The sequence below is a fragment of the Lepisosteus oculatus genome, chromosome 20, assembly GCF_040954835.1.
Source record: "Lepisosteus oculatus isolate fLepOcu1 chromosome 20, fLepOcu1.hap2, whole genome shotgun sequence".
NCBI classification, from domain to species: domain Eukaryota; kingdom Metazoa; phylum Chordata; class Actinopteri; order Semionotiformes; family Lepisosteidae; genus Lepisosteus; species Lepisosteus oculatus.
Genome location: NC_090715.1, coordinates 11,004,357 through 11,018,628, shown reverse-complemented (window position 1 = coordinate 11,018,628; position 14,272 = coordinate 11,004,357). Strand labels below are relative to the sequence as shown.

The following is a 14,272-nucleotide window of genomic DNA, read 5'->3' as shown; positions in this document are numbered from 1 at the left end:
TTGTCCAAGGCTCTGTGCTAAACCTTGGGAACGTGTAGGGCTATAAGGAAGTTCCTTTCCATACTGAAATGGTTTCCACAAGGCTCTTTTTTTGCCAGTATCAAATGTTTGTGTGCATCTATTCTTTCAAAAAGTAATCTCTTTACTTTTTATTGTATACTTCTAATGATCACACGCGTGCTCTCTCTGTAATGTGGTACTGGGACTAATCATCCTGTTAGTAAAAGGATGGTACTACTTCAGCACATTTTCCCAGGGAAGTGAACAAAACGGATTTAAAGTGGACTTGGTTTAAGCTATATGCAGGCTGCTTTCAGCCACATGATTCATTTAATTCAGATGTTATCAGGAAAGTACACAGCATAACAGGGTGCTCATAGTGGCTGCAAATCATACACTGTGATTCCATACAAAGTATGCTGCTATTTTCAAATTCGTTCTTTTGCATGTTGAGATTTTGAACGTATGTCTGAAACCTTAACTGAAATTAATTTAAGCTTTTTGTTAATTCCTCAGTTTTTCAGAACCACTGCATTGTTTTGATTTTGTTGTCTTTGATGGGATATGAAATGTGTGAAAATGGAACTATTTCTCATGCTGTGTTGTATTCTGCACGTCGCCTGCTAGCTCTTTGGGAATTAGGTGTGGTCCTGGGAGGGCGGTGGGTGTGGTTTCACTGCTCTGGCAAATGGAAAGGAACACTTGTGAGATCACGACCTTGACGTCACTTCATATACATTTTCTTACACATGGACACAGATTTCATGTCAAGTAAGCACGATGTTTGCTTTGTCTTTGGAGTGGAACCTGAGAACTTCCTGTACTATTCCCTAAGCTGGAAGCAAAAAAATTGGTTGAAGGAAGTCGCACAAATATTTACAGTATTTACAGATCTGACATGCATAGTCACTCATGAGCTCCCTGTGCCTTTAAGAAGCAAGTATCTGGCACTGTGTAGGAATGTGCGTATGTAATTTTGTATATGTAGGCAGACTTTCAAGTGTCTGTGTGTAGCTGTCTGAAACAGTGTTGCCTCCTCACAGGCAGGCCATCTGAGATTCAGTGTTGCAGTGAATGACTGTATAAGGTCTTGAGGTAATGTCAGCAGGCATAGGATTGCTGCAAACTGTACTTTGCCTGTTCCTGTCGCTGAGCAACATTTTAGATGCCTGAGGTATCAGACTACCCAAGTCTTTGGCCCTAAGAAGATGCTAGCAGTGTTTTCTGAACAGCGTCTTAAAGGTACAGATCTCAAGTGCAATCTGCTAAATAGCATCTAGAAGGCAAAGCACTGCACAGTTTGAAAGCATTCTTGCATGTCACTGTAAGGTCAGTTTCCTGTTGCTTCTGCTGCTATTTAAAACATTTTTTAGCTTCTCCTAATGGCTCCTCCATGCTATTTTTGAAATTTAGTAATACTCCGCCTTTCATTCAGTTAGTTCTGATGTCATGTGCGTTTTCAGGCAAAGCCAAAGGACCTTATAAAGCAATAAATGACCGTTTTGTCATGAACCATAATGCTCGATAATGAATACACAAGAAGTGGTTTGTCTTCATTGCAGCATCTGTTTATATATATATGCATGTATATTCAGAAAATTTTATAAAGAACTTTTTGGCGAAAAAATTTTTTTAGACAGGGTATTCTTACTGTACTTGCTATTATGAGCTATTTTAAGGAGATCTGTGCTGATCAAGAAGATACTTACATTACCCCCAAGCAATTGCAGCTCAAACATTGAAGCTCCTTTAAAGGAATCTCTTCTCTCTGAAGTCATTTCTTAAATTGTCACGACCAGCTTGGTTCACTTCATGTGACCATGGTTGCCTTAGATTGCCTGATTTCTGTCATAAACTATTAATTTGAATTAACCTTTATTGCCCTCTTAGGGAACTTGTTGCACTTCAAGAGCTCATGACATGTGACATGACAATAATACAATAGAGTTTTCAGATATTTATATATGATAATATATGGTTATCTATCAATATATATTAATTTGCTTCAGTGCTTGAATATGATGCCACTCAGCTGCATTGCTTTTAGAATATTGAAGTTCTTGTCATCTTCCCTGTTGACCTTCCCAGTTCATGCAGTTTAAAACACAAGATTTGCACAACAGTACGTTATTTTTAATTGGCAATTTCCATACTAAGGTGTTAACTATATTTAAGAATCAGCCAATGCAAAGCAGACAACATTCCACAAACAATTATTTGTTTTGATTTTTAAAATATAGTATCCTGAAAAGAGTGATGTAGTTCACAAAAGATTCAAGATTATGGACATTTCATATCGGTATGTGGAACTTACCATCATCCCACAGATGCATTTGAAAGGGAGGAAATTGATTTATAGTGTTAGGTGATTTTATCAGTTTTGAAAACTTTGATTATTTTTTTCTTTGCAGAAATGAGGTGTAGTGTTGAATAATTCTCACACATTGGCACCTCTTAAACAAGAGTGCAAATTTAAAAAATATCCTCATGCACTTATAAGATTTATTGTTTTGTAACAACAACTTACAAAAAATTATGTAAATTAGTGGCTTTGCTTGATTGCTAGTGAAGTTTCTTATTGCCTTTTTGAATCCATGTGTTTACTCAGCCTTTAAACAAAATCTTTAAAATGGATGTTGTCTTGGCACTAGTTTGGACAAGACTTATAACATTTATAAACACTGATGTTAGTTTAGGCTGCTTTTTAGAAATTGCACACAATGCCCACTTTGCTAGTCCTGCATGTTTAAGAGATACAGAGTTGTCTGTATAGCCACTACCTTCACATACTAAAGGTGTAGAAACAAACAGCGTAATGTACAGCATAGAAAAAAAGTACATCACTTAACACAAAATAGCTTATGATTTAACATATTTAGACATATTGATCTTGACCTTGTCCTCACCAAGCCCTTATAGTAGAAAAAAATAACTTCAAATAAACAATAAGCCAATGTCTGTGTGTGCAACAGTAAGTGAACCCTTAGCTCTGCCTTCTCATTTTGGAGGGTTTGTAGGTTCGTGTGCACCAAAACATGTGCAATGATTATCTGATCATCTGATCAGGAAGTGATACCACCTGCATAAGGAATCAGAAACTGTCAGTTTGGTTTTAAGCACTCGGGTTTGTAGCATGCCCAGATTGAAAGAAATCTGTTACAGTCTAAGAGACTTACTTTTCAGTCTGGCAACTCCATCGTTCCACAGTAAGAATGATAATCTACAAATGGAGAAAATACAAGATTGTTTCCTGTTTACCCAGAAGTGGCCATTCTGACAAATTATTTCCATGATTTGAATGTGTGGTGTCCAAGGTTACATCCAAGTGAAGGTCAAATATGTCAAAATATGTTGAACCATAAACTTTTAAGGGGTGAACTGTTTCACCACACTTTGTTTATCCTGGTGAGAGTATTAATTGACACAAAGTCCTGTTAGGTAATAAGGAAAGTATCACAGAGCTTCTGTTACAGTAAGACTTGATTTATGATGATTTATATGAATATCACCTTCACGTCTGCTGTTAACCAGGTTTATCCTGGTAGAACTATGGGTTAGGCTGGCTTAGTCCCTAAGATACAGCAGTGTTCTGACACATGTGCTGTCAAAGCTTGGATGTTCCTGTAAAGGGCCCCAGTGCATCTGCATTGTAGACAGATGTGTAGAATTATTCTATCACTGAAGGTGGGACTTCCCGTTCATCACCAGAATTTATCACCCATTTATGTCAGAAAAGCTTAACCACGGCCCTTATTTTTATTAATACATACACTTACTTTGAAGTGCAACACTGCTATATGGTGGCTCGGAAGAGCCACTTGTACGGTGAAGTATTTTCTTTTCCGAAGGCTGTTCATCGCACCTCTAACGTTTAAGGAAAAACAATTTGCGTAATACTGGCCTCTTCAGAAGTCATGAAAGTGTATATCAAATATGACAAAATGCCATAAACAGTGGAAAGTAGTGCATATTCTTTGATCTTCACTGGAGCAACTCAAGTAGGTAGTTGTGTCAGTATGCGTAGGCTATAGAGGAACAAAAAGTATTATTCCATGTTCCTACTCCCTCCTTCATTCATTTATCTGACATCGGACACTGCTAAAACCTCTGAGAGAGCAGCACGACACCTATAACACATAGTGATCATGAAAATGAAGGAATGCTTTCGAAATGTAGTGACTTTGGCTCTCATACCAGATGAATTTTAGAAACCCGAAGTTGTCAATTCATTGAAGGTGTTGGGCATTGGAACACTGCAATTTGGATATTGGTTCCATTTTCACAAATTTGCATTTTTCTTTTTTTTTAAAAAACAATTTATTAAAATAAATCTTGAATGATCAGCTTTTGTTGCTCATTCGTTGTCTCATTTTTATTCCAGGAAGTTCCCTCTGAAGCAGGGAGTGTCTGCATATAAAATGGTCTGCAGTTCTCTGCTTCATAGGTCAGAAGCTTGTTTATTTTGTTTATGTGGCTACGCTCAGTCCCAGCTAAATTATTTTAACCTGTCTGTATGGAAATAAAATCCAATTGGCATGCATCATCTGACTTATATGCACCAACTTTTCATTTGGTCTCAACAGTTAAACTGGTGTTTAAAGGGTTTCAAACATATGTATATTTTTCAATATCTGAATATAAAGTAATAAACTCAAATCTGAAACGTTTTTTAAAGCAGCCTCACCCATCAATTTAATTTTTTTAATTTTAAAGGTTTTTTTAAATTGGACAGAATTAGGAAACCGTTGAAAAACAAACCACCTGCATTTGAGAACCAAAAAAAAAAACAAATCCGGAAAACATTTGGGAACATCTTTTTCCCCCACTGAGGCAAAGGTTTTTTTTAATGAAAAAAAAGTCCAATTAAAAAAAAAAAGAACCCGTCCGCCCACAGAATCATGATGCAATGACTAAATTTTCTTGGCAAACAAAACCAAACCAACCCCCCCCCCCCCAAAAAAAAAAAACTGAATTGAAATTGGAGACGAACGAAACAAGGACAAAAGAAATCCTGCGCAAAATTTTGCTGCTTGAATGGGACTGCTAGCCAGTGCAGGTGGAACTGCCCTTATTTACTGTGCGATTGTACACACTGCAGATGCGACCCCCACCTCCTCTCCTCTGTCCATGGGAGGTCCTCGCAGTTCTTTCACTGCATCTTCCAGCCCCACCATGCACTCCTCTACCTCGGTCACTGAGCAGGCCTCCCTGCGAGACGGCTGCGCTCCGAGCGAGGGGGTAAGTAGCCGTGAGGTCCCCGAGACGCTCGGCGAGGAGAGCAAGCTGGCTGGTGGGGGCGGCGGCGGCGGCGGCGGCGGCAGTAATGGCGGCGTTGGAGGCGGAGGGGCCCAGCAACAGCAGCAGCAGCACCAGACGACTCCTTCCAAGCGGCGGACGGTCCTGAATATCTCCCCTCCCCCAGAGGACCTGTTTGACGACAGCCGCATGTCCTGTCAAGATGAGGGGGCCCCGGACTCGGAGCAGAGCAGCAGCATCTGGATGGAGGACTCGGCCTCCAACTTCAGCATTGTGAGCTCCAGCTCGTACAACGACAACACGGAGGTGCCGCGCAAGTCCCGCAAGCGTACCCCGCGCCAGCGCCCGGGCCCCAAGCCTGTGCCGGCGGACGAGGCCAGCATGGATGTGTTTGACGCCGATAGCGCCAAGGGGCCCCACTTTGTCCTCTCCCAGCTGGGCTCAGACAGCAAAGCCTGTCCTAAAGGAAAGTGAGTGCTTCCGTTTTCTTTGCAATTATCCCCGCCAAAGTGCCTCTCGCTGTGCTTCTCCGGGACGACAGCTGCGCGCAAGGGCAGATTAGCTCTTGAGTACGCTACAGGGCCGAGGTGGGCAGCTCGGGCCTCTAAGAGGTCCTGGAGTTTCTGTCATTCATTGGTCACCATAAACCTTCAGGAAAATACCCCTTCTTCCGTGCATCCATCCTTTCCTTACCGCTTCTTCAACTTCAGGGTCACGGGCGAGCAGGAGCCTATCCTGGCAAGCAGTGGGAGCGAGGCAGGGCACACCCTGAACAGAGAGCCAGTCCATCGCAGGGCACACAGACACAAGCTCCGACAGAAGCCCTCGCACCAGGGCTAGGTTTCCCTGTTTAACTGACCAGTATGTCTTTTTAACTGTGTGGAAGAAAGCCGGAGCACGTGGGTGAAATCCAGGCGACAATGGGGAGAATATACAAACTCCACAGAGTGCAGCCCAGATCTGGAATTGAACCCAGGGCCCCAGCTCTGCAGGCAGCAACGCGAATAACTGCACCACCATGCCACCCGAGGAAATGATCCTTGGGTTTAAATAGGTCACCCTTTCCATTAAATAGGTTTTGTAGCTTTAATTAGGAACTGTGACAAAATGTTTTCTGACCAGCCATTTGCTGACATTGAGGTCCATTGCTATTCCTCTCATTGTCAGCTATGAGGGGTACACAACACCAGGCTCATCTTAATCTCAGTCCTTTCCTTTGCTCTGGTCTTGTAAGGAGCACATGAAGGTGCAGTGATGGACAATTAAAGAGGGTGAGAGAAGATTTAAATTCTAGTGACCTTTCTGACTTGCATCTTAGGTTCCTGTGGCCATTATCTTTTAGCTTATCGGAAAACGTCTGTTAAAATACAAGCAAATTAAATGGGAGTAGAAAGTCAATAAAACTACATCTGAAAATCAAGTCCAGTAATCGGACTTATTTGGGGATGGTGAGTTGGGGTTAGCTTTTTTATTCTGAACATTAATCACTGTTAGCTAAAAAGCTTTGATTATAACCTGTAGAATTCATGCAAGATACCCTGAGCAAAACGGCTATACAGAAAAGTGTGCCAGTTGGTGCCATTTTGATATGTTTTGACATGTTTGCAACTTTGCAGAGGGGGGCAGAATCGCCTGCTCTACCTCCTCAGCTGTCCCACAGTATTTGAACTTGTGTGTTCATGCAGCAAAGATCTACGGGTGCTCGTGCTTTGGGAGATTTTGAAAACAAACATGAATGACAAATGACCCGTGGACACTTCGGGAAGTAAGCTGGCAAAGAGAAAAGCTATAAACATGAACTTTAAAATGAAGTTTAAAGATGGTATTGTTCTTGTTTTGTGCAGTTTGTACCATTTAAATATGCAAGTAATTTGTAATCTAGTTTGGGCGATGAGAACCATTTGATCTTTTGTGGGTGACGTAGACCTCCATTATAATGTAGCTCACGGCGATATTAAACTTGAATAATGTTGTGTGTGCCTAACCTCACTGTATATTGGAGACTTACAGTATTTAACGCTAGCGTGGGGTGAGAAGACGGGTGTTCTCTAGGTCAGCAGTTGTTTGAAGGGCTGTGCTACAGTGTATCGCTATAGAGCTGATCAGAAAGCAGCCAAAGATGGGACCAAAGTAGATAACTGAACGATTGACTTGACACTGCATTTCCGCTTGTTGTGTTCCCAGTACTGAGAGAAGGGATGAAGGCCTCCAAGCAGCTTTATGAGATTGGGGGACATGGTTAAGATCCTGTAGGGCTCTTTTCCGGGTGATGAGGAGGGCTGGGTGCCATGAACCCTCTTTTTGTTCGACAACCACTCTGCATCAAGAAGCTGTTTGGCCACAGGGGTTTGGTTTCTGTAGTTGGGGCTGGTGCTCCAGCTCTTAGGATTCACTGTTACACAAGGGCTCAGCAGAGTTTAGAGAGGTAATACTGGAATGACATTTCCTGGTATCTGTGTAAGGCCACATCTTAGTGCATAGAGCTCCAAAATAAATGTGGTTTCCAGCACAGCCCATGAACACAGGAGGCCTGAAACTAAGGACAAGCAGCATTTTGTTGTATGAGAATGGAAGTTTATTTTGTTTTCACAAAGTTATCAAAGTGCCAGCTTAAGACCCAAGTGCACATTCTGAAGGAGAGAATGTCTAAACCTTCTTGGTGTGTTATTTAAGTGAGCCATGTTGTAATGACATCCCCATATGTGCCTTGAGCAAGATATTCAGAATTTAGTCAAATAAAAAGGAAAGCGAAGATCCAATAAAAACAAAACACTAAAACTAAACCCTAGAACGGCTGTATTTTGAGACTTTGGCCTTTGGTGTCTTGAGTGTTAAGAATGACTTTGTTTTGTAGCACTGCTGAACACCCACAGAGCCCTACGTTAAAGGGAGTCCCGCTATCTGGACAGTACCCCAGTAAGAGCGAAGGAAAGGAGCTGAAAATCTTGGTCCAGCCGGAGACCCAGCACAGAGCCCGGTACCTGACTGAGGGCAGCAGAGGCTCAGTCAAGGATCGCACCCAGCAGGGCTTTCCCACTGTCAAGGTACAGACCAAACCACGGGCAACTTGCCGCTACGCTGGCCAAGCAGGGGATGTTTCATTTATTTATAGTGCGAAAACAAAAGTAATTCATTTATACTTGCATCTCATGCAGATCTTTTCATATTAGACCTGACGTTGAGGTAGTATTGCGCAATGTGTCTAGAGTTAGTAAACACTCCTAGGTAATTGACAGTCCCAGAGCACAGCTCAGTCTGGCTCCAGCAGTGCACACAGAGAAAATGCTACGACTTTGCCAATATTAAAAAATATTTTGGAGATGACACAAAATCCAAGGAGAGTGCAGGCAGTGTTTGTTTGTTTTTTTCTGTGTTTGGCAATTCTGCTGTAGTTAAACTTTACACACAACATCGACAACAGTCTCCTCTGAATTGTCAGTCTTTTCTGTAGGGATAGTGTCCTGACAATGAACTTTAAGCTGTACAGTAAAAGTTACTTACTGGGCACAAATATTTAAGTTGTCCTTTAAAGTGAAGTGTACATGGGAGCTGGATTCCTATTGGTTGAAGTAAGAACTGTGACTGTGGTTTATACCTTTTTGTGTTTTCTATGTGTTTGTCTTATTTTCCCAGTTGGAAGGTGTGAACGAGCCAGTGATCCTGCAGGTCTTTGTAGGTAATGACACAGGGCGCGTGAAGCCACATGGATTTTACCAGGCATGCCGAGTTACTGGACGCAACACTACAGCTTGTAAGGAGGTGGACATTGAGGGCACAACCGTCATTGAAGTGTGTCTGGATCCCAGCAACAGCATGACCTTAGCGTAAGGGAAATATTTTATTTTCTTCCACAGCAATGCAAGTTCAGCAGTACCATGTTATCTTACAGTGGTTTATTATAATAACCATCATTCCCCCAATTATGTGACTTTCATTAGGTCCCGTTACATTTTAACCACCTGCTTGCAGGTTGAGGCTATCAGGCAACCAGAAGGTTTTTCATTTAAGATGCTACCTTCTGAGTAAAAACAGATGCAGATTCAGTGTGACATTGTTTATATTGTGGTCGCTTGTGTCCCTAAAATGAGTCACCTGAGTACACAGAACATTTCCGGCATTCAGGAGAGATCAATCAGCAGTGCTGTTAATGAGGAATGGCGGGTTAATGCTGTGTGAGCTTGGTGTGAGCCTGCAGGGAGATGACAGGTGCGTTCGTCTGCAGGGTGGACTGTGTTGGGATTCTGAAGTTGAGAAATGCTGATGTCGAAGCTCGGATTGGAGTCGCTGGTTCCAAGAAGAAGAGCACGCGTTCCAGGCTGGTGTTCAGAGTCAATATCCCTCGCCCTGACGGCTCCATTCTCACTTTACAGACCCCGTCATCTCCCATTCTCTGCAGTGAGTACCTTGGGTTATTCCTAGTCTCTTGCCAGGGACCTTCCAGGAAATAAGGGGTAGCTCCACACCATAGTGTAACCTAGGAAACTGTAATGGGTGTGAGCTATTTTAATCAGATCCTTATACTGCTGGACCCAGGAGTGAACGATCGCAAGTGTTCATTGCAACCCAAGACTTGCGTGCTAACAAACACTGGTCTTCTTCTTGGCACGGAATGCCCCATTATAGTTACAAGAAGGTTTTGTTAAAACCTTGGATCACTGGTAAAAAGTACAGCAGACATTTTCTTAAAGATAAATGAGTCATCCACTGTCTTCCAGCACAGGTTGCCAGTAACCCTCTTTGTCTTGTTTGTTTTTGTTATATATATGATTTGAAATACTCAGGGCCTAGAAAGAGACTACAGTGCTACATTACAAAAATATCATACATTTTACCCAGGTAGGAGACCTTACCATTAACAGTGAAAATGTACGAACAAATAAATTAAGCACCAGTTATTGCAGGTTTTCTCTTGATCCTTGGTTATGTTCAGAAAACCGATATTGGGGGGGGAAAACACCATGAAGCCTGCCAAGAGCATAATTCCTATCCTTCTGGATCATAAGGATTATGCATTGCTCTTTGCTGTGTACACTACATAACTAGAAAAGGAGTAGGGGTGATAACCCTGGAGTCCTGGCCAGATTTCGTCCTGGCCTTTACCAATCATGGCCTCCTAATCCCATCTATGAATTGGCTTCAGTACTCTGCTTTCCTTCCCACTGAGAACTGGTGTGTACTGGCACACTCTGGCTGCTGTCGCGTCATCCAGGTGGGGCTGCACATAGGTGGTGGTGGTAGTGGAAGGAAGAACCCAATACCTGTAAAGTGCTTTGAGTGGAGTGTCCAGAAAAGTGTTCTAGAAGTGTAAAGATTATTAATTCAAATGTATTTTCTGGTTTTCTGCCAAGGCACTTGAATCTGATTTGGTGAAATCTTATTAAAGAGCAAAATAATTCTCTCCACAGTGGTCCACCTCTTACGTCTCCAAAGTTGTTAAAAGTTTGTAGCCATTAGGACATTTGTGGTGTTTCTTTGTGAGCAGAGATGGATTTCCTGTGTTGTGTGTCATGGAAGTTGATCTGGTACCTTTGCTTAAAAACTGAATTTACTTTAACCTGATAGCCACTTAAAATACCATGCTTTTCTAACTAGTATTCAACTGTTCAACTGTTCATCTGAATTTTATTTTTGAATATGAGTGTTTTAATTTTCTGACATTTAATTTAGGGATGAAAACTTGTTACATTTATTATTTGACCATTATATACACATTTATTGAGTTGTCATCTAGTACTCCTGTGTAGTTCTAAAATGAAGGAGGAACTAAATACTTCACTTCCCTCGCAGAGCACTAGAATACAGTTGCTGTCTGGGTGCTCAGAAAAGCTGCTTTTAGAAATAACCCAGATATAGGATTGTTCTGGTTTTCTGGGTTGTGTGGGGGTAGGGTCTAATTAACTTTCTCAGCTCCTTTGTGCCAGTATTTTTCAGTTATCACTTATAAAAGGTTGTATTAGTGTTTCTTTTTCACCATCCAAGTTTGTCATAAGTCTGTAATAAGGTACTAGTGCAAGAAAAGCTTCTGTTGTACTTAACAGGAATTCAATTTACTTGATTAAAAGTGGTAACCATGGTGATAAGCACTGAAAAGCACAGCTTTAAGTATAAGACTAGCTACAAGGTTTGGACTTCAGTTCTGCCAATTGTGTATTTTTTTCACTGGTTGGTTTTCATTGCTTTGCCTGACCCAAATCTTTGTATTTAACAGATGTTTTTTTAAATGACTTTTCATGCGTTTATAAAACAATTTTATATACAAGCAGAAAGTGAAACCAAAGCATAGAAATTTTCTGCACTTTTTTCAGGACATAATAAAGAAATGTTCTCAGGATCACTTAGACTTGGGTTCCACGGGAATCTGAATACAGGACTTTTTATTTTCTGTGCTGCTAAATGGCAGGTGTGTTCAGAGGCCTGTTTTGGGAGAGGAGGTTTTTGGTATTTCTGACCTAATGAGTGAGTTTTCTTAGAGGAAGGTCTGTTTTGATTCATTTAGTGATGTTGGTTATGGATTTGTTCTGAACTGTTGTTCTCCTGTGCAAGCCCTCTATATACTAATATTTAACATTTAAAATAGGATGCAAAACACAGTTATGAATTTTGCAAAAGTTATTCATTCATACTATAAGAGATATTCTCAACATATCTAACACATTTAAGGATAAGCAATGTTTCTGTTATTGACTAATATGTATAAGTTACTGTTGCAGACATTTGATTTAAAATAGTTTCCTAAACAGTATGTTGTCTCTAGCCATGTTGTTCTTCAACTAGGAATACTAGTCTGAATCCTCTTAAGGGGCATTAATGTTGAAGGGACTGTTCAATGTAGCCTTCTAAGAGTCACAAATCTGTAACCCTGCTCAACTGCAGCGTCTCTGAATCTAATCAGCATTGTTTCTAGTGTCTCGGTACTCTATAATGTGTAATGTTTATCTGTCTGTGATCTGTGTGCAGCTCAACCCGCTGGAGTGCCTGAAATTCTCAAGAAGAGCCTCCACAGCTGCTCAGTGAAGGGAGGAGAGGAGGTGTTCCTCATTGGAAAGAACTTCCTGAAGGGAACAAAAGTCATCTTTCAGGAAAACGCATCAGGTACTTCAAAAGGTTTCTAGTATTGTGTGTGAATAATCAAGGCTTTATGAGTATTGAAGAATGTTTAGCAGTTATACATTCTGTAGTAAATTGAATTTTTGAATTTAAAGCATACTTTTCTAGTTTTGTTTTTTAACATTATTAAAATTGGGACACAATACAAGATATAGTAGAAAATTATATCTTAATTCAACCTTGTAGTCTTAAGCAGCTTTTATAAAACCAAAATCATAAAGGATTTCTTAGGTAAGGGTTGCCACTCGACCCAGTATTTTCATAATGAGTCTGCTTATTTTGTCATTTCAAGATGAGAATTCTTGGAAGGCTGAAGCAGAGATTGATATGGAACTGTTCCATCAGGTATGTACAAACCAGCACATTTCAAAGGCTTGTGCTCATTGTGTGTAAATTAAGTAGGCGCTTGTTAGTAGGGTTTGAATGTGAAAACCTATGAATTCACATCGTCAGCACATAACCTCCTCAGTCTGATTGATTTGTAGGATTCTCACTGATAAACTTTTTTAGTTTAAAATATGTGGCCTAACACCCCACTTTAATTCTCTACTTCGTCTGTTATGGAGAACTGAGATATTGTAATTGATTGCCAGCTTCTGTGGTAACTTGGAGATGGGAAGTGTAAAAGGATCTTTTTCATATTTGGCTCCAGGAAAAACTGTGCAGCCTTAAGGTACATAAATAGTGCTCTTCATTATACAGTGTGAGAAAACTCAAAATACAAAGTGAAAGACTATGACTATGCCAGCAGCCATATCACCCTGCAACTCACAACTGGCAACTGACTGAAGCTCAGCAGGTGTGAGCCTGGCCAGTACCTGAATGGGGGACCTCCTGGGAAAAACTAAGATTGCTGCTGGAAGAGGTTAGTGGGACCAGCAGGGGGTGCTCACCCTGCAGTCTATGTGGGTCCTAATGCCCCACTATAGTGACAGGGACACCACTATACTGTACAAAGGCGCTGTCCTTCGGATGAGATGTAAAACCGAGGTCCTGACTGTCTGTGGTCTTTAAAAATCCCAGGGTGTTTCTCGAAAAGAGTAGGGGTGTTACCCCGGCATCCTGGCCACATTTCCCATTGGCCTTTACCAATCATGGCCTCCTAATAATCCCCATCTATGAATTGGCTTCATCGCTCTGTTCTCCTCCCCACTGATAGCCGGTGTGTTGGGAGGGTTCTGGCGCACTATGGCTGCCGTCGCATCATCCAGGTGGGGCTGCACATGGGTGGTGGTGGAGGGGAGTCCCCATTACCTGTAAAGCGCTTTGAGTGGAGTGTCCAGAAAAGCGCTATATAAGTGTAAGCAATGATTATTATTATTGTTCTTCTTAAAGCTTCTGGCTAGACTATTCAGTGTTTTTCACTGTACACACATCTGAGCCACTAAACTGCTTACTGGCTAAACAAATAAGTCTTTCTCCAAGACTTTCTCACAAACACGCCCACAGGTCGTTCTCTCGACAGCTGCTCCCACGGCTGCCCCAGGCTCCAACAGAAGACTGACTGTAAGAAATGTCCATCACAATAACATTGACAAGAATGCCATCTTAAAGTTCACTATTAGACCTTTTTTAGCTGGTAGCTTCTATCTGATGGATTTCGTAAAATGTCAGATTGCTGTTTGTTCTTTGTCTGCATCTTGTTTTTTGTGCTGATTTGGTATTGAGCTTTGGTAACTGTCTCGGCATGCACATTCTGTTTTATCCATTGTTTGATTTTGTAACTTCATGAATAATCAGGAAATCCAGTGGGCGTTTCGCAAAGGCTTCAGTTGGTGCATAATGAATGGCACACATGGCAGGAGTCCCAGTCTTTGTGACATGTTCTGCCTTTGTGATAGAATTGGAGGGTGGAGGTTTAGATGTAAGATGGGTTTTTAAAGTGAATTACAGGTTCATGCACAACTGT

At 41.3% G+C, this 14,272-nt stretch overlaps 1 protein-coding gene across 5 annotated transcripts in view; it reads left to right on the top strand.

Moving 5' to 3' along the window:
- The window catches only part of nfat5b (nuclear factor of activated T cells 5b), a 51,353-nt gene that overhangs the window by 27,458 nt on the left and 9,623 nt on the right, over positions 1–14,272 (top strand). For 4 of the 5 annotated variants that reach the window (XM_015368051.2, XM_069181313.1, XM_015368049.2 and 1 more), the window contains exons 3-8: positions 5,099–5,726; positions 8,111–8,300; positions 8,890–9,080; positions 9,479–9,651; positions 12,214–12,348; positions 12,656–12,708. In XM_015368051.2, coding sequence (XP_015223537.2) covers positions 5,099–5,726; positions 8,111–8,300; positions 8,890–9,080; positions 9,479–9,651; positions 12,214–12,348; positions 12,656–12,708 — 1,370 coding nt within the window. Of the gene's footprint in view, positions 1–4,381; positions 4,445–5,098; positions 5,727–8,110; positions 8,301–8,889; positions 9,081–9,478; positions 9,652–12,213; positions 12,349–12,655; positions 12,709–14,272 lie in introns of those variants that run through there. The other variant, XM_015368050.2, reaches the window with a different exon arrangement.